This window comes from Beta vulgaris, chromosome 1, assembly GCF_026745355.1.
Source record: "Beta vulgaris subsp. vulgaris cultivar EL10 chromosome 1, EL10.2, whole genome shotgun sequence".
NCBI classification, from domain to species: Eukaryota; Viridiplantae; Streptophyta; class Magnoliopsida; order Caryophyllales; family Amaranthaceae; genus Beta; species Beta vulgaris.
The window spans coordinates 37,801,956-37,820,731 of NC_079202.1; the positions used below are offsets into that span (position 1 = coordinate 37,801,956).

At 36.9% G+C, this 18,776-nt stretch overlaps 2 protein-coding genes and 1 long non-coding RNA gene across 3 annotated transcripts; 1 reads left to right on the forward strand and 2 right to left on the reverse strand.

Moving 5' to 3' along the window:
- Positions 1-628: 628 nt before the first annotated feature.
- LOC125492796 (uncharacterized mitochondrial protein AtMg00810-like) lies at positions 629-1,801 on the reverse strand. Its single transcript, XM_048635518.1, has one exon. The coding sequence runs from the start codon at positions 1,799-1,801 to the stop codon at positions 629-631; it is 1,173 nt and encodes a 390-aa protein (XP_048491475.1).
- A 9,816-nt stretch (positions 1,802-11,617) lies between these two features.
- On the reverse strand, positions 11,618-11,935 carry LOC125492794 (uncharacterized). The gene has a single exon (XM_048635516.1). The coding sequence runs from the start codon at positions 11,933-11,935 to the stop codon at positions 11,618-11,620; it is 318 nt and encodes a 105-aa protein (XP_048491473.1).
- Positions 11,936-14,357: 2,422 nt separating this feature from the next.
- LOC130590768 (uncharacterized) lies at positions 14,358-18,523 on the forward strand. The gene is made up of 2 exons (XR_008968597.1): positions 14,358-14,925; positions 18,241-18,523. It is a non-coding gene; the product is annotated as an uncharacterized LOC130590768 (long non-coding RNA).
- Positions 18,524-18,776: the final 253 nt, after the last annotated feature.

Below are 18,776 nucleotides of genomic sequence, written 5' to 3' on the forward strand. Positions count from 1 at the left end.
GAAACTCTTATCTAAGACTCATGTGAAGTCAACCAAAATGAGAAAAAGAAAATGGGCCAAAACTCATCATCAAGCATAGTGACGCAAAACAAACGAGAAGAAAAAAAACCAAAAAAAACCTAAGACTAAGGCAGGGGAGGCGGTATTTTGAGGGAGCAAGTATTGAATCAAAAGACAAAAAAAAAAAGTGAAGACAAATGAGAGCATTGAGCACGCTGAAGACTAGAGAGAGGAAACACGGCAGCGAAAAGGACGAAGAAACAAAGAGGGAAGAATATCAGTAGCGCAATGGAGGCGATGGCGACGCCAGCACGACTGCGGTGGCTATTGACGGAAGTCAAAAGTTCATCTGATTGGAGTTCTTCTACTTCTTTAACTTTAAATTATTCAATTGTTGATTTTGTTTAATTACAATTTTAAGTTTTAATTCTTCATTGTTATTGAAGAAATCAATAGTAATCAAACTGATTTTGGAGAGAAGGAAGAAATCAGAAGGTGTATCATTCACACATTACCACAAATGAGCTGAAAACCAGCTTATATATAAGATGTAAGAAAGAGAAAAACAACTTGTAACTAACTCCTACTTTCTTTATTACAAGATATATAATTTATATTTAAATAAATCCTATATTCCCCCTTCAAGCTGGACCTTAGATATGAGTCCAAGCTTGGCAAATAAAACATGATGATGAGAAGAATTGAGAGACTTAGTCAGAATGTCAGCAAGTTGATTTGCAGTTGATACATGAGCTGTTTGAATAAAGCCAGCAGCAACTTGTTCAAGAATATAATGCATATCTCTCTTTAGGTGTTTAGTCTTCTCATGGAACATTGGATTTTCAGGCAAGTGTTCTGCTGAAGTGTTGTCACAATAAAGAGTAATAGGCAAGGAAACTGGAATTTGAAGATCAGCAAGTAAACCTTGAATCCATACTAGTTCACTGGTTGTAGCTGACATACTTCTGTATTTAGCTTCAGCAGATGACTTGCTTACACTTTGCTGTTTCTTAGTCTTCCAAGAGACTAGATTAGAACCAATAAATACTGCATAAGAGCTAAGAGAACGATTAGTAAACTGACAAGAGCTCCAATCAGCATCACTGTAAGCAGTGACTTTAAGATCTGAAGTAGCAGAATACCATAAACCAGTATCTAATGTACCTTTCAGATATTTGAGGACATGTAGGGCAGCCTTCAAATGAGGAACTCTTGGTGAATGCATAAACTGGCTTAGGTGCTGGACTGAGTAAGACAAATCTGGTCTAGTGATTCCCAAGTATAAAAGTCTCCCAACAAGTCTCCTATAAACATCAGGAGTACTATCAAGTAAATCTCCAACTTCAGGAGATAATTTCAAACCAGTAGACAAAGGAGCAGGAGCAACAAAGCATTCTTCCATACCAGCATCAACCAGAATGTCTTTGATATATTTTCTTTGAGAAAGAAAGATCCCTTTGTCATTTCTATGAACTTCTATCCCAAGAAAATAAGTTAAGTCACCAAGATCCTTGATAGTGAATGCCTCGTCTAAAGCAAGTTTGACAGCTGCAATTTGAGATGTAGAAGTGCCAGTAACCAGAATATCATCCACATAGACTAAAACAACCAAAAACTCACCATCTTGTGTTCTGGTATACAAAGAGTAGTCTTGAGTAGATTGTTTAAACTTCAAACTATGTAACAAAGCATAAAGCTCTTTATTCCATTGGCGAGAGGCTTGTTTAAGGCCATATAAAGACCTTTTAAGCCTGAAAACTTCACCTGGCTTAGCCTTAGTATACCCAGCAGGTGGGGTCATATAAACCTCTTCATTAATGAAACCATGTAAAAACGCATTGTTAACGTCTAATTAACATAAATGCCATCCCCTTACAGCAACAAGAGCTATCACAATTCTTACTGTTGCTAATTTAGCAACTGGAGAAAAAGTCTGAGTGAAGTCTTGGCCCTCAATCTGTTGGTATCCAATAGCCACCAACCTAGCTTTGTGCCTCTCTATAGAGCCATTAGGATTTAGTTTGGTTTTGTAAACCCATTTAGAGCCTATAGCCATTTCATGTTTAGGCAAACAAGTAAGCTCCCAAGTATCATTGCTCTCAAGAGCATTTAATTCCTTCTCCATAGCTAAAACCCAATTAAGATTAGAAGAGTTAACAGTAAAGGATAAAGATTGAGTATTGTCTGAAATGGATGGATTTTTATGAGGAATATAACCTCCAATGAAATCCTGAAAGACATGAGAAGGAGTAATAATTCTTGATGATGTTCTGAGAGGAACAAAAGAATTAATTATATCATGAACAACAGAAGGAACTGTAGTTTATTGTCTGGTATTTTCAGAAATGTGAGTAGAAGAAGAAGTATGAGAAGAAAAAATAGGTGAAGAAATAGGAGTAGGATCATTATGTGAAGGATCTGAAGTGGTTGTATTTAGAGAAATTTGGATAGAAGAAGAATTTTGGTCAGCATCAGAATGATCATAAGCAAACTGAACCATTTGTGAAGGAGTATTTTGTGAACTAACAGCATGATGAGAGAGTTTATATGGAAGAACATTCTCAAAGAAAATAACATCTCTAGAGATGAAGATATGACGAGTATCAAGATCAAATAATTTAAAAGCTTTATAACCAGCAGGATATCCAAGGAACAAACATCTTTTAGTTCTGGAATCAAACTTATCTCTTTTCAAGGAATTATTATAAGCAAACAAAGAGATCCAAAAACTCTCAGATTATTATAATCAGGAACAATATTGAACATTACCTCAAATGGTGTTTTCCAGTTCAAGACAGATGAAGGAATTTTGTTCAAAAGATGAGTGGCTGTGAGCAAACATTCTCCCCAGAACTTCTATGGAAGACCAGCATGAAACCTCAATGCTCTTGCAATTTCTAGCAAACTCCTGTGTTTCCTCTCAACTCTACCATTTTGTTGAGGAAAATAAGGAGCACTCTTTTCATGCAATATACCCTTATCAGCAAACAGTCTTTTGCAAGATTCTTTCACTACCTCAGTCCCATTATCAGATCTAACTCTTTTAATTGTCTTCTGAAATTGTGTTTCTATCATGCTTAAGAAATCTCTTATAACCTTTTCAACTTGCAACTTATTATGCAATAGAAAGGTCCATGTAACTCTGCTATTATCATTCAAGATAGTCAAAAAATATGAAGCACTATCTAATGATTTCATCTTGTAAGGACCCCATAAATCCAGGTGAATCAAATCAAAGCAACCGGAAGCTCTACTACTACTTACTGAAAAAGGAAATTTATGCTGTTTAGAGCTAAAACATACACCACAATTATATTCTGTAAGCCCTTTACAATGATCAACATCAATGTGTTTCATTTTGGACAAAGAAGGATGTCCCAGTCTAGCATGAAGTAACTAATTGAGCTCTAGAATTACTTTTATGCTGATTCACACTAGTTGCAGTTTTATTTGGTAAACTAAGCATATTTACACCATTTATATCATCAACTATATTGTCTACTGTGTTACAACCAGCAGCATCATAAGCACCAACATTGCTTCTTGAACTATTGAAGTCAGAAGAGCTCAAATAGTACAAATCATTTGTTCTGGTACCAACACCAATCTGCTCAGACCAAGAAAGGTCCTGGAAATAACATCCATGTCTTGTAAAATTTACTTGAACACCATTTTGTTTCAATTAATCTACCAACAGATAATAGATTGTGTTTAAATTCTTTCACTAAAAGAACATCAGATAACACCAGCTTGTCATTTAACACCACATCACCTATCATATCAACATGTTTATTACTCCCATCTGGTAAACCAACCTTAATTGGTTTATGCAAGTTTATTTTATTTATCAACACACTTTCATTATATGTCATATGATCATAAGCACCAGAATCAACAATCCATAAATCACTCACATGACAATTAAAGGAATGGGATGTAATACCTGCATAGTTTGCACAAGATATACCACTGGAATCTCCAACTTGAACCTGCTTACCCTTCATAGCTTTCATAACTTCCTGACAAATAGCATTTAACATATCAGAATTAACTCCATTAACTTCAATTGTGCTATCAAGAGGATCAATTCCAGCCATCTCTTGTGTAGAATACACATTTGCAGGAAGTCTGGCACCATGAGGCTGATTGCCTTTGGAGGCTTTGATGGCATTATACCATTCAGGGTAGCCTATGATTTTAAAACATTGATCTGTTGTGTGTCCTTTTCCTTTACAATGACTACATTTCTTGTTCATCTTTTCTTTCTTTAACTCTCTCCAGTCTTTCTTTCCTTGCACATGACAGCTATTTCCTTTGTAAGCTTGAGCCACCATGGCACTACTAATCATGGCACGACTAATCATGGCACTACTATCAGCTACCATGCTGCTCACTTCTTTCTACTTCTCTATCTGCTGAGTGATAGAAAACACCCTATTTATCCCAGTCAGAGGGTGCAATGACAATACATTAGTCACAGTATTGACAAATCCTTCATTGAGACCAAGAAGGAATTTCATCATTCTGTCTTCATCCTCAAATTCAGCCAGTTTCTTTAAGAAATAACAACTGCAAGTACTTAATGCACCACAAATGCAAGAAGGAAAGGCTCTGAGGCTGTTCATTTCATCCCATAGCTTCTTTAATTTCCCATAGTAAGTAACTATAGTCATGTTTTCTTGTCTGAGATTATCTATTTCTTTCTTTAGCTGATAGATTAATGGTCCATTTGACTGTCCAAATCTTTCAGCTAATTCTTTCCACAAATCAACAACACTATCTATATATCCAAAATCATCAGCTAATTCAGCATTCATGGAACTTAAAATCCAACTTACTACTATGAAATCAGCACACTTCCATTTATGATAATCCTTGTTAGTTACAGAAGGTTTCAAGATTTCACCATTAATGAAACCTTCTTTATTTTTCGTAGTTAAGGCATGTCTAACATTTCTGCTCCAGCGAATGTAATTGACACCATTGAATACAGTAGCAACTAACGAAGAAGTAGGATTATCTGAAGATGCAATGAAATAAGGATCAAGATTACCTCCATTGTTGCCTCCTCTCAGATTACCTCCATTATTACCTTCATTGTTCGAACCTTCAGTATTCATAGATCCTTCTTCTAATGCCATAGTGATTATTTAACACTCACACAAATTTCAACAAGATTTATGCAAGAAAATTTCACAATTATAATCGCAAGAAAGTTTCGCAACAATTTTAGGTGAAAGCTCACCAATTTTAGAAAAACCTCAATCTCAGCTTGAGATTATTGCTCTGATACCATGAAGAAATCAATAGTAATCAAACTTATTTTAGAGAGAAGGAAGAAATCAGAAGGTGTATTATTCACACTTTACCACAAATGAGCTGAAAACCAGCTTATATACAAGATGTAAGAAAGAGAAAAACAACTTGTAACTAACTTGTAACTAACTCCTACTTTCTTTATTACAAGATATATAATTTATATTTAAATAAATCCTATAGTTATTCAATTGGATTGATTTAGTTTCAATGTCATGCTAAATTTATTCGCTGTAGGTTAGGGATGTAGTCTTTTATATTTCTATCGATGAATTTAATTTGTTGTTTGGGTTTGATTTATTATAATTGCAATTTGAGAATCTTGGTTTGTTTTCATATAATTGATTTGGCCAGTTCATTATATGTTTAAGATATTGGATTATTAGCGAAAGTGAAAGTTTAATATTAATTCGTGGGATTATTAAACTTCAAGTAGTATAATTCACTATTAAAATAAATGCTTATTGTTGCGGTCACTAAATGGCATATTGCGGTGATTTTGGCCGCGCAACAATTAAGGGGGCAGCAATAGATAATTAATATATTGCTGCAGTTTTATATATCTGAACATATTGCTGCGGTTTTTAGGTAAAACCACATCAATATAATTGTTTTATATCAGATTTATAATACACCTATTGCTGCGGTTCCTAGTCAAAACCGCAGCAATAGGTATTGGTGCAGGTAAAAAAAATTAATTTTTTTTTTTTGCATTTTGCCATCAAATTTGAAAGACAGAACAACTAAAAGAAAATAAAACATTACTTATTGAAATTAACGACAAAAAATTATTACTCAAAATTCAACAGCATAAAAAAAATACAAAAAGATAGATTAAAATATAGTATTATAATATATTTAAGACAGATTATAATAAAAGTTAAAATTATAGTACCAAAAAAAAAAGATCTGAATAAAAATTATAACAACTATCATAAAAAACACCCAACATAAGAATAAGAATGTAACTCCAAAAAAAATGTAAGAGAAAATTTATACTACAACTATAATATACTAATATCATAAAACACTAGATCTTAAAGTAAATTCGTACACAAATATTTACAAAAATATTATAATAACAACAATTACAAAATAACATCTCTTAAAAAAAAAATAATAAAAATTCTAAAAGAACAACTGTCAACTGCGACTAGAACGAAGTGGAATGACCGCGAGTAGAACGAAGAATGATGTGTCGACGGCGAGTAGAACGACTAAACGGGCGACCGCCGCACGAACGACGAACTGGAATGACGAAGGACTCGAACGACGAACTGGAACGACGGACTGGGACGACGAACGAACTGGAACGCCGGAACGGAACAACGACTGAGTGAAACTAATCTGATTGGGTGGTTAAAGCTAAGAGGAGAAAGAGAGATGCGTGAGAGGAGAGAGAGATGCGTGAGACTGAGAGGAGAGAGAGAGGCGTAAGAGAAGAGTGACTGAGTGAAAGATGCGAGGGAGGCGTGGTTATTTTAGGGTTTGGTGAGTGAGTGCGATCTTAAGTATTATTATATAATATTGGGCTTTAATATTGTTACGGTTTTTTATAGAAACCACAGCAATACAATAAAATATTAATATTTTAATGTATTGTTGTGGTTTCTAACCAAAACCGCAGCAATATAGGTGGTCAAAGTAGTCAATTAAATTTAAAAAACTGTCCCGTTAATATATATTGCTGCGGTTTTGGTTAGGAACCGCAGCAATAAGTTTATTTTCAATTTATTATTTTTTTTGACGTGGTTTATTGCTGCGTATAGGTAAAACCGCAGCGACATAGTCGCAGCAATAAGCAATTATTCTATTAGTGATTTTAGGAATAGTTATACACTTGGGGTGGTATTTTATTTATATGAGTTTCTTGTTCGTAATGGAATTATATTAATTGTTATGACCACGGAATTAGGCGTAAGATAAGTATAAATACACGTTTTCTACCTTGGAAGAGGAGATAATATATTATAGGACGTTCGATCATTGCAACCCTATATTATTTCAACCCAACAATTGGTTTAATCTCATTATAGGCAGTAAAAGATGAAACCCGAACCCTAGAACTATCTCTCTCATATTTGATTCTTTCCTATTTCCCTTTAGGGCTATAAGTAGTTTAGTTCTTATTTTTAATAGTTTAGTTTATCACCATCATTCACTATTTCCGGACCATCTAAATAATATTAGCATCTCTTAATTTGGTAGTTGATCATACCTCCTTGTGGTAAACGATACCTTGCTCACCTATACTATTATACTTGACCCGTACACTTGGGTTATTTTAAGGTACATTTAGGACCGTCCAGAGGAAAAAGTCGTCCTTCGGACAAGCCTTTTTCAGGTCAGTAAAGTCGACGCACATCCTCTAGGCCCTAGACGATTTGCGGACCAGGACGACATTGGCCAACTATTCGGTGCTCCATATTTATAGGCGTTGAAATGTGTGAAAATGTCCCTGCCAGGTTGGCACAAAATCCGAAGTAGGTGGAACCCACTAAGTGCTTGCCATGCTGGCGAAGAGCTTTGGAACATGTGGGGCCCACTAAGGGTTTAATGGGCCCAAACAGAACTAATTATTTCCTACAGTATAGAAACAAATTTATTATGATTGTTGTATTCATGTTGATGTACAATTTATTCTAACCTCTTTTAATTATCTACCTTGCAAAGAAATCCTTGAGTATTGTTATCTTGTTAAGGTTTGGTTAGAAAAATTATTTCTTGTGTATCGACGCACATCGAAACCATGAAGAGTGAATTTGATGTTGTGGAAATCTCGACGAAACTCGCAAACCCAACTTTTTGACTGTACGGGATTTTTGGAGGCAAATGGAAATTACCGTGATACTGAGATGCGGAAATTTTGCTGCAATATATAAGATCCATTTAATTTCTCTTGGATATCAACAAATCCAAAAGGTGGAGTTTGTCGTATATTAAATTTGCTTAATCCTAGTGCTGCTAAGTGTTAGTGGATCCTATTGCTAAGTGTACTAATCGTTAGGTGGTATGAATTTCGATGAAAGTCCAAAATTATAATGAAAGGGGTTTAGATTTGATCTTACAATGAACTGTTATGTTATGTATACATGTTTATGAACTAGTTTTAGAAAGTGATTTTCTAAATGATTATGCGTATATATGTTGACATATTATTATTGACTTGTTGCATTGTTGAGGAGATACATAGTAAGATGTGTTCCAGATCTTCCGCTTTTAAAACTTCCCACATGATGGGTCTAGGTGAGAGATCTTCAGTTGAACTTGCTAACCTTGATAGCACATCTGCTTGTGATTCTCATATAGAGGGATATGGGTAATGCGGAAGGGAGTTAGATCAGTGGTTTCTTCTTTTATTTTCCTCAAATACATCTTCATGCTATCTTCCTTAGCTTCTAACTCCCTGTCACCTGCCGAACAATAAGCTGAGAGTCAGAGTGAGCTTTGAGCCCTCGGGCGCCAGCTGTTTTGCATACCTGGATCTCGAGGAGTAGTGCTTTGTACTCGGCCTCATTATTCGAGTCAGCAAAGTCGAACTTGATTACATACTCTGTTCTTTTCTTTTATGGGTCTATAATGAGGAGCCTGGCACAATAACCAACCTTTGATGATGATCCGTCGACAAACAGATCCCAGAAGCCTTGCTCTGTTGGCTCGGGCCGGGATGTGCATTCTGCTATGAAGTCTGCCAAAGCCTGTGCTTTGATACCACGTCGTGGTTCGTATTCGGTACCAAAATATGAGAGTTGGTTAAAAGAGTCGGTTACCCTGCTAGATTGGTTCTTTCCCTCGATCACCTTTCGGATGGGCTGACTAGTGAGAATCTTGATGTGATGAGCTTGAAAATAAGTTTTGAGTTTTCAAGTGGCGAGGGCTGGGCAAAGATCATCTTCTCAATGGGAGGATACTTGGCCTCTACGCCTCGAAAGGTATGACTAATAAAATATACCGGATGTTGATTTTTCTCGCGCTCGGCCACAAGGACTATGCTAAGGGCATGTTCTAATACAACCAAGTAGACGAAGAGTGTCTCTCCTGGTAAGGGATAGACTAGCTTAAGGAGGGTGGCCAAATGGGATTTAAGCTGCTGAAAAGCTTCTTCCATGGCTTTACCCCAGTCGAATGTCGGCTGCTTCAATGCTCGAATGAAGTATAGGCTTTTGTCGGCGGATCGAAAAAGGAAGCCTCCCAGGGCCGCAATACCGCCGGTTAGGCGTTAGACCTCTTTAAGAGTTTAGGACTCTTCATTTCAATGATAGCCTGAATTTTATCAGGGTTGCCCTCAATTCCTCTTTCGTCAACAAGAAAACCAAGGCACCTTCCTCCTTTTACGCCAAAGACACACTTTTTCGGATTCAGCTTCATATTGTAGGTGCTCAGGGTGGAAAGTGTTTCCCTTAAGTCCAGAACATGGTCTTCTTCCTTTTTTCTTTTGACGATCATGTCGATGACATAAACTTCGACAGTTCGCCATACATGTTTCTCGAACATTTTGTTCACAAACCGCTGGTAGGTGGCCTATGCGTTCTTGAGACCGAAGCGCATCACCTTGTAACATTAGACGCCGGAACTGGTAGTGAAATCAGTGTGCACTTGATCTTCTTCGGTCATGGGGATTTGACGGTATCCCGCATTTTCATCCATAAATCTAAACAGCACATTCCCCGCCGTCGAGTCGACTAGTCTGTCGATCTTAGTGAGGGAAAAGTCGTCCCTCGGACAAGCCTTGTTTAGGTTAGTAAAGTCGACGCACATCCTCTACGCCCCAGACGACTTGCGGACTAGGACGACGTTGGCCAACTATTCGGTGTATTGACACTCTCGAATGAAGCCTGCAGCCAGCAACTTATGGACTTCCTCGGAGGCAGCGATGCACCTCTCAGCTCCTTGGTGCCTGAGCTTCTATTTGATCGGCCAATATCCTTCTCGAATGTTAAGTCGATGGACCATAAGCTGGGGATCAATGCCGGGCATTTCGTCGACGGTATAAGCAAACACGTCTTGAAATTCCCGAATGACCTCGATAATATGAGCCCTTATGCTACAGGATATTTGCTTGCCGATTTGAACTATCTGACCCTTCTTCTCATCAATGCATACCTCTTCATCTCTGTCTGCTGATTGAGGCCTCTCATATCGCTTAGGATTCTCGGCCATATAGAACCCCGTGACGGGGAGAGGATCTTTGTGGTCAGGATGCTTTCTCTTCCGGGTGACCTCTTCCTTATCCTTGCTCCTGAGACTGTTGAAATAACATTCTCGGCCAGACTTCTTGTCCCCGAATAATCGAGCGACCTTTCCATCATCCCCCTCAAATTGCAGGAGTATTTGGTATGTTGAAATGGCTGCTTTGACCTTGTTGAGGGTTGGATGCCCTAGCATAACGTTGTAGGGGAGGCTGGTGTCGATGACCAGGTAATCGACAACCACATTTTTTTCCTTACCCTTCGTTCCCATTCTAGTGGGAAGCTTGACTGAACCAAGTGGGAGAACTTATTATCCGCCAAATCCTAGTAAAGATTGATCGATGGGAGTGAGATCTGCCTCGCGATATTTCGATTTACTCAGGCAATCCATAGTGATGATGTCCGCGAAGCTTCCGTTGTCGATCAACACTTGAGCTACCCGCAGGTTTGCAATTCTCATCTCGACGACCAAGGAATCGTCCTGCGGTGTCTGAATTGGTCGAGGGTTGTCTTTGAATGTCATTGTTGGGCAGGTAACCGTGGTAGTGACGTATGTCCCATTCTTCAGGGTATAGAGGTATTTCTTTCGAGAATGGCGGGTTAAGCCGCCGGAAGCGTACCCTCTTGCAATGACGTTCACATACCCGACCTTCTCGAGGCTCACTCTTCTTCTCTTTCGGATCTTTTAAGTATCGGTTTAGCTTCCCTTCATCGGCTAGTGCTCTCTTCAGCTCTCGACAGTCATGGGTCGTGTGACCGCAGTCGTGGTGATACTCGCACCTGAGCCTTTTGTCCCACTTATTGACAGAGGTCCTGATGGGATTAGGCTTTGGTTGGTGTACTTCTCCTTGATATCAAGGTAGATTTCTCTCCTGTTTAGGTTGTATCGGGGATCATTCCCGTTATCCTCCAGCTGGGGCTTCTTGTCTCTTTCTTTTCGAGGGACATCCTTTGGGGTGTCCACTCGAGGAGTGTATTAATGCTTTCTTTTGTTGGAACAGGGCCTCATGCGTCTTACAGACATCGGAAGCTAGGATGGACATTTGAGCAAGGTTCACGGATTCCGAGAATGTCAAAGCTTCACTTCCTACGAGCTTCAGCTTGAACCTACTTTAGGGGTAGAACCCGAACATGAGTGCGGTGAATGCGACGCTATCCTGGAGGTCGGAGACCTTCAGGGACTCTTCATTGTATGTCTTGATATAATCTCCCAAGTCTTCCTCTCTTCGTTGCCGAATGGACACGAGATGGATACTCGTCTTGCGATGCCTTCGACCAGCTATGAAGTGTTTCTTGAAGGCCATATCGAGAGCTGCGAAATTCGAGATGCTTCCAGGGAGAAGCTCCGTAAACCAAGTGAGAGCAAGTCCCTTCAAGGTGGTAGGGAAGAATTTACACCATGCAGCTTCCATGCCTGTCTGCACGCTCATTTGTGCTGTTGACCCTTGAGTTTTGAAGATGACTTAACCACAAAAGACATAGTGTATTTTATTTATGTTGTTGCTAGGTAATTCATTCTCGAGCAAAGAGAATACTTGATTGAAGATTAAAACGGAGAATTAAGCAAAGATCGAAGTGAAGATGTTTGAGGGAAGAAGTATCAAGCATGGAATGAAGATTAGAATACATTAGGGTGTATCTTCATGTTAAGGTTGAGTAAAAGCTCAATTAAGTTCGTGGTGAATTCTCAAAGGAACTTGGTTCTGTTCCCATGAATGGAACAGACCTGGCACAGTTAGGAACAAGGTTAGGGAACAAGACTTAAAACTGGTTTAGGAACACCTAAATAACTTAAAAGTAGTGCGCCTAACTCTAGGTGTGCGCCTAATTAGTTTGTTAGAGTTTTTAGGGTTGTTTTACTTAAGATCCACTATTTTAGGAAATTTGGTTTTAGTTTGTAAGGAAAAAATTTTAAAATGATTTTCAGATTTTATTTAGAAAAATATCTAACCGTTATCTTTTATATTTTATTTAAAAGATTTTGTTATAAAAATAAAATATCTTTCTGGTGTTTAGAAAACATTTTCGTTTGAAATATTAAACTGATTTTCGGTTTATTCAAGTTATTTTCTAAAAGATATTTTCCTAAAATCTAGCTAAAGTAAATATTTTATTTACTCCCTAAAAATACGTTTACACGCCTAAAACTACTACTACACGTTTTGTAGTTAGTGGATTAATTGGCTTGTTTAATTATCTCCCAAGTTTCAATTAATTTAAAAGAGTTTAATTATTCCTCAAGTTTGTAAAACCACGTAATACATTACTGCTTCTCTTATTTAGTTAAGTAGTGGGTTAGTGGATTAATTACTTATCAAGGAATATTTAATTTAAATTGCTTAATTAATTAAAGTCATGGACATCATCGGATAGTGGATTAATTAGTGGATAAAAATTGTCTTTTCTTAATTGTCTATAAATAGGCGCCTAAAACTTTAGAACAATAATTTGTGTTTGACTTAGCTAATTTGTCTTAGTTGTCTAAAAGAGTAAGTGCCTTTCCTAAAGAGAATTCATACTTACATTATTCGAGTTTATAACTCTTCCATTATTTTACAAATTGTATTTTTGAGAAAAGGGTTTGAGTGAACTCTTGTAAGTGTGAGAAAAGGGTTTGAGTGAACTCTTGTAAGGAATTTCGAGTGAAGTTTGAGAGGAACGACAATGCTCATATTATACAACAATTGGTATCAGAGTGGGAACTCTAAAAATCAGGAAACCCTGTTGAGTTCAAGATCTTGGAAAATATGAATACTAGAGAGAAACTGGAAGAAGGGTACTCTACGCAGAGGCCACCAATGTTCAATGGTAAGTTCTACACCTACTGGAAGAACAAAATGGACATCTTCATCAAAGCCGACAATTATCAGGTATGGAGTGTCATATAGGTAGGTGATTTTGAAGTCACTACCACAAATGACAAGAATGAGGTAATTCCTAAATCCATGTAAGGTCCTTGAAGAGAAACAACATCCTTAGATTCTACTGAATCAACTAACAATAAAGTTAAGTTCTTTTGTGACTTATGACCTGCTGTGAAGGTATCCGGAATTTAGTCTTACTAGATTTAAACTCGAAATACTGGAGGTCGAAACATGTTCCAAATCAAATTGATAGCCCACGAGAACTTGGGGTGAGTTAGATTGCTGAACTTCGCCCCACTTATGGGTTTGAAGATCAACTGCCTCACAATCCCGAACCAAGAAGATTGACGCACAACAAATTTGAATTGAGAACCCCCTCATAGCTTAACCAACACTTAATTCCTAAAGCGGCATAAACCCCATGCCTAAGTGCCAAACTCTAGGATCATTGGTGTTATTCACCAGGTTTCCTAAATCATTCTTTGTCATAAGAAACCAAGAATCTTGCACTGTCCACCGATCACCACTAACAAACACCCAATCATAACCATACACAAAAAGGCAAGGGATATTGGATATGGATGAAACAAACATTAAACAAACTAAAAAAACCATAACTGAATTTTTAACACCACACCTTAAACTAGAAACTCGAACAAAAATCGAGGAGGGGAAAGGGGAGACACAGACTGTAATAGCCTATTTTAAATGCGCTTAATTAAATATTAATTATATTTATTAAGTTAATTGTGTGTCGTATTTCTTATTTTATTTATGTTGGAATATGATTTTTTTTATTTGTCGCGTTTGTAATATATTTATATATTTAATTTTGAGAAGTTATTAATTTTGTTATTCAATGGATATTTTGGTTTTCAGTTATATAAAATTTATTTAAGTAGTATTTATTCAAAATATGAAACTGAATGGTCGCGTTTTATTAACTTGGGTCAGTTTTTGTTTCATTTATCTCCCTGTGTCGGTTTGGGAGATACGACCCAAAACCCACCCCAATTACTTCTTTCTCTCTCTCAAATCATCTATTCACTCACAACCCAAACAAAATCCCAACCCATTTGTTTTCTCTCTACCCGTGGTACTTTCTAAACCCAAAACCCCCAAAATTGAAACCCCAACCCCCGTGAAATTTCAAAACCCGAATTCCCTGTTTCTCTCTTCTCTCGTTCTCCCCCTGCTTCCCTTTCACGGTGTTTTGTTGCTGCTCGTCGGAGCTTCGATGTCGGCCACCGCCATGTCTCTCTCCTCCGTTCTCTTTCGTCCTCTTCATGCCCTATTGTTATTCGTCGGTGTGTCGGTTTGCCAGTGCTTTGCTTGCTCGCGGTTGGTCGGTGATGTCGCGACTGTTGTTATTGATTGCCGAAGGTTGGTCGCACAACCCTCGTTGGTGGTGCGACTGTGAAAGGGGCCCTGCTCGTGTTTCCCTCTCCTTTCATTGTTGTTGCTGCTGCAGTTGTGTTATCTCCCTACCCCGTCGATTTGTTGGTGCTGCCACCTACAGTGGTAGCGGCGTGTCGGTGGTCGGCGAAGTACCAAAGGTACTACACCGTGTTCTCCTTTCTTTGATACTAATTCTGTTTTTTCTTTAATTCTAATTGAAGATTAGTGAATTGATCATGAGTTGTTGATGTTTGATGTAGTTGATAATCTTGAATTATTGTTGATATGATGATGAATTATTGTGAATTGGTTATGAATCAATATATCAAAATTGATTTGTGTTTGTGCTAGTTGATTTCATAAATGGGGTTCTAATGTCTTTTCGTGAATTGTTGGTGGTAAATTGAGATTGAGGAAGCTCTTTTACTTAAGTAATAAATTAAATTGGTGTAATGTTGATTTCTGAGAGGATTTGTAATTATAAGTTCCTAAATCAGTTTACTTAGAAGGGTTGGTTTAGTTTGACTGTTTGAGTGACTGAAGTTTTACTCTCGCCACGTTGGATAGTAAGTAATCTATTGAATTGTTTATTTTACTAGAGTTTGTAATTTAAATTCGTAGGATCGTTTACAGTGGAGTGACAAGATATGATTACTGATATTACTTGGATTGGTTTATTTGATTCGTTAATTAGTGAGAAAGGATAATTGATATTACTTAATAGTATTAAAGTGAAATCATGAATTGAGTTATGAAGCGAAGAGTTATTTGAAGAGCCATGATTGTTCTTAGAAGGTTATTAGCATAAGGGTGAACATGTCAGTTTAGTTGTCTGCTAATCAATGAGTTGTAATTAGATTATTCATGAGGGATGATTTCTTTATTTAAGAAAAGTGATTTGAGTTAGTTTTATATAATGAACTAGATGAGAAATACTTTGTTAATAGTTAAAGAATTGGAATGTTGTGAGCTATCAAGAGTTAATCTATATTGCTTGGTTCTAATGATAATAGAAAGTTGTTAATCCTTAAATAATATTCATGTTATTAATTAGAATAATACGTTGTTCGAGTTCATTGTTAATTATGATATAGAAGTCTTGGTTTTGGCTTAAATGGTCTTTATTAGCGTTTGAAGCCGACTTGAGTAACAGATTGATATAGTAATGGAATTATGTTATTGATTTTGTTTATGCGATACATGACAGTTGTTTCTACGTTGTTGATGGAAGTTCACTGAATTGTGGAAGGTGGCACACCTAATATATAATTAGAATTCTAATTGTACTTTATCATTTTGTTAAAGTATATACTATATTAATAAGTGGACTGATGTGGTAAGTTTGTGATAAGTTTTCTACCTGTAACTAGAATGATGTTCTAGAATGGTTGGGTGTAATTCTATAAATAAAAGATTAGTTATATGAAAATCTTACTAGAGTTATCAATGATACTATGGGGAAGAATAATTTGAGTAGACTGCTCAAATGGATCAACCTAATTGATAATGTCACATGAAGTGAAAGAAAGGATTAACTAATTACTATAATAATATGAAGAGTATGAAAGTTAGATTACTTAACTATGGATTAGATTAGTGAAGATGTGTTTGATAAAGTATTTTAGTTGGATAACTATAAATAGAATAATATAATAAAGTGATGTTGATTGATTAGAATTGAGAGGACTAATAAGTTGGTTTAGAAAATTACTTAAGTGCAAGTTTGTGCATTACTTTAAAATAGTTTGAGTTACATAATTAAATGACTTCTAATTAGAAGGGAGGTTGACTCGCTATACTAAGTAAGAATATGATCCATTAATTGTTGGCATTTATAAGGGTATTGGAATCGAACTTACGAGATAACATGGCCCATAATTGATTAGGTCTAATCGACCTTTGTTTCATTAATCTCGAGTTGTGAAGTTTGAGTTAACTCTCCTCAGTTAATTCGAAGAGAGAGACATAGGTATGGTAAGTGTTGTCAAGACTTAGATAACGAATACTATTATCAAGATGAATATAGATTGATAAGTAGGAAAAGAGAAGTAGTACGAACTATCTATATGCAAAGGCATGTGTGGAATTGGCTTGATAACTCTCGTTAGTTAATTCTAACTGAGAGACCTAGTGATATTGTTGTGGCTATTTTATCAACATGATTAATTACTACCAGTTGTGGTTCACAAGTACTATAATGGTAATTGGAAATGAACAGCATAGATGTATCAATTTGAAATACGTATTTATAAGAGTTATATGTTAAATGATTATGGTCATCTGCGAGGGAAATCACTTGGTTTGATTCTTTATTAAGGATTACTAAATTATTGGACGAGTTATATGAATGATCTGATTGATTTATGAACGATAATCGAAAGGAATTTGAAAGGGGAAAGTAGTCTCGTCTGAGTCGACGGATGAGGTGACATGAACAGTGCCCCATGGACTGTGAACCTTGGGGGCTCCACAGGGAAACCTGCCCATTGCTCTGTGGGGCGATAATCGGGTGATATATCAGGTAATGTGAAACCTGTGGATGGCTGATGAAATCAGCGGAAAAATGTACTCCGGACTAGTCGCGGTTATTGGCCAAAAGTAAAGTGAATGGTTGGGTGACGACCCCCACTGTCGGAGTGCAAGCTTTGTCTCCTCCGCCGCGTTCTCTTTCCCCCTGGTTAAAAGGAATGTTATCTCAGAGTATGAAAGTTATATCGATAATGGATTCCCGATAAGGAATCGTATCGTGGTAAGTTGTTTCGATATTGGATTCCGGATAAGGAATCATATCAGGTAAGTAGTGAATGTTTATTCAGTATATGAATATGAATATCGATATTGGTTTCCTGATAAGGAGGCATATCATGGTAAGTGATACTAACGTTAGATTCCTGATAAGGAATCGTATCTTGTTATGTGGATTCCCGATAAGGAATCATATCTCGTTATTGAATTCCCGATAAGGAATCGTTATGATAGGGAAAGTTATTATGTTATTTGTTGCCTCATAAAGGTTTGTGTAGGACAGCTTAAAGGATTGATTAATAGAGTATGAAAGCATAAGGTTGGATTCTGATAAGAAATCAATTAAAGGAAGTAAAGTATATTACTTATATCAAAGTTGGTAAACTCAGATTCCTTATAAGGGATCGTGATATGTTGAAAGGTTGATTAATTAGTTTCTATTTGAGATATGTATCTGTAGATTGTTTGAAGTCACGTTGTTGGGTTTGCTGTTATGTGAACGACGATGTAGTAGGAAAGGAACAATTAGATAAAGATGTATAAGTATGTTGTCAACATGAGTTGATGTGATGCATGTTATGACAAAGTGTTTATGTTGACTGCTGAGTCGCTTTCAAGTAAAACCACCAAAGCATGTGTTACTCTTATTTACGGGTTTAGTACTCAGCTTTGCTGATGTGTGTACATTGTTTTGTCATTTCTGTGGCTTGTCACTTGGTGGGTGGCAGTATTTTATATGTTTCAGGTTGAAGCCGTGAGTTATTCTTTTGCAAGTTGAAGGGGATACGAGATGGTGCAGTATTATATTTGTTATTGAAGTGAGGACGCTCCACTTGTAATAGTTAATCGTTTGTTTTCTATAATCTATTTCTTCATTTAAGAATCGTTAGCTAGTGCTCCTGATTCTCTGTTGGTTGTTACTCCGCGAAAGCGTTGAGGTTGTTCAGCTTTGGGATTTGGAAATATTTTATAAATTGAAATTGTAACAGGTTCATATTATTTTTCGCTTTAGCGTTGTCCTATTTTCAACCAAAGTCTGAGAATAGAGTCTGAGAATCAGAGCGTAGTTGCAATAGTTAATTAATTTGAATAGAATTGGGAATTGAGTTCCATACTCTCCGATGTAGTTTGGTGAGTGTGATGGTAATAGTTCGGGTTATCTCGACCAAAGTCTCTTTCGCTGTGCTTAATCCTCTGTAAGCTGGTCGGGAGAATTCGGGCTGTTACACAGACACTCAAAAAAACAAAAAAAAAAAAAATAGGG

Bases quoted from the DNA above. Each gene is read 5' to 3' on its own strand.
- LOC125492796 (XM_048635518.1), bottom strand. From the start codon at position 1,801: ATGACCCCACCTGCTGGGTATACTAAGGCTAAGCCAGGTGAAGTTTTC.
- LOC125492794 (XM_048635516.1), bottom strand. From the start codon at position 11,935: ATGAGCGTGCAGACAGGCATGGAAGCTGCATGGTGTAAATTCTTCCCT.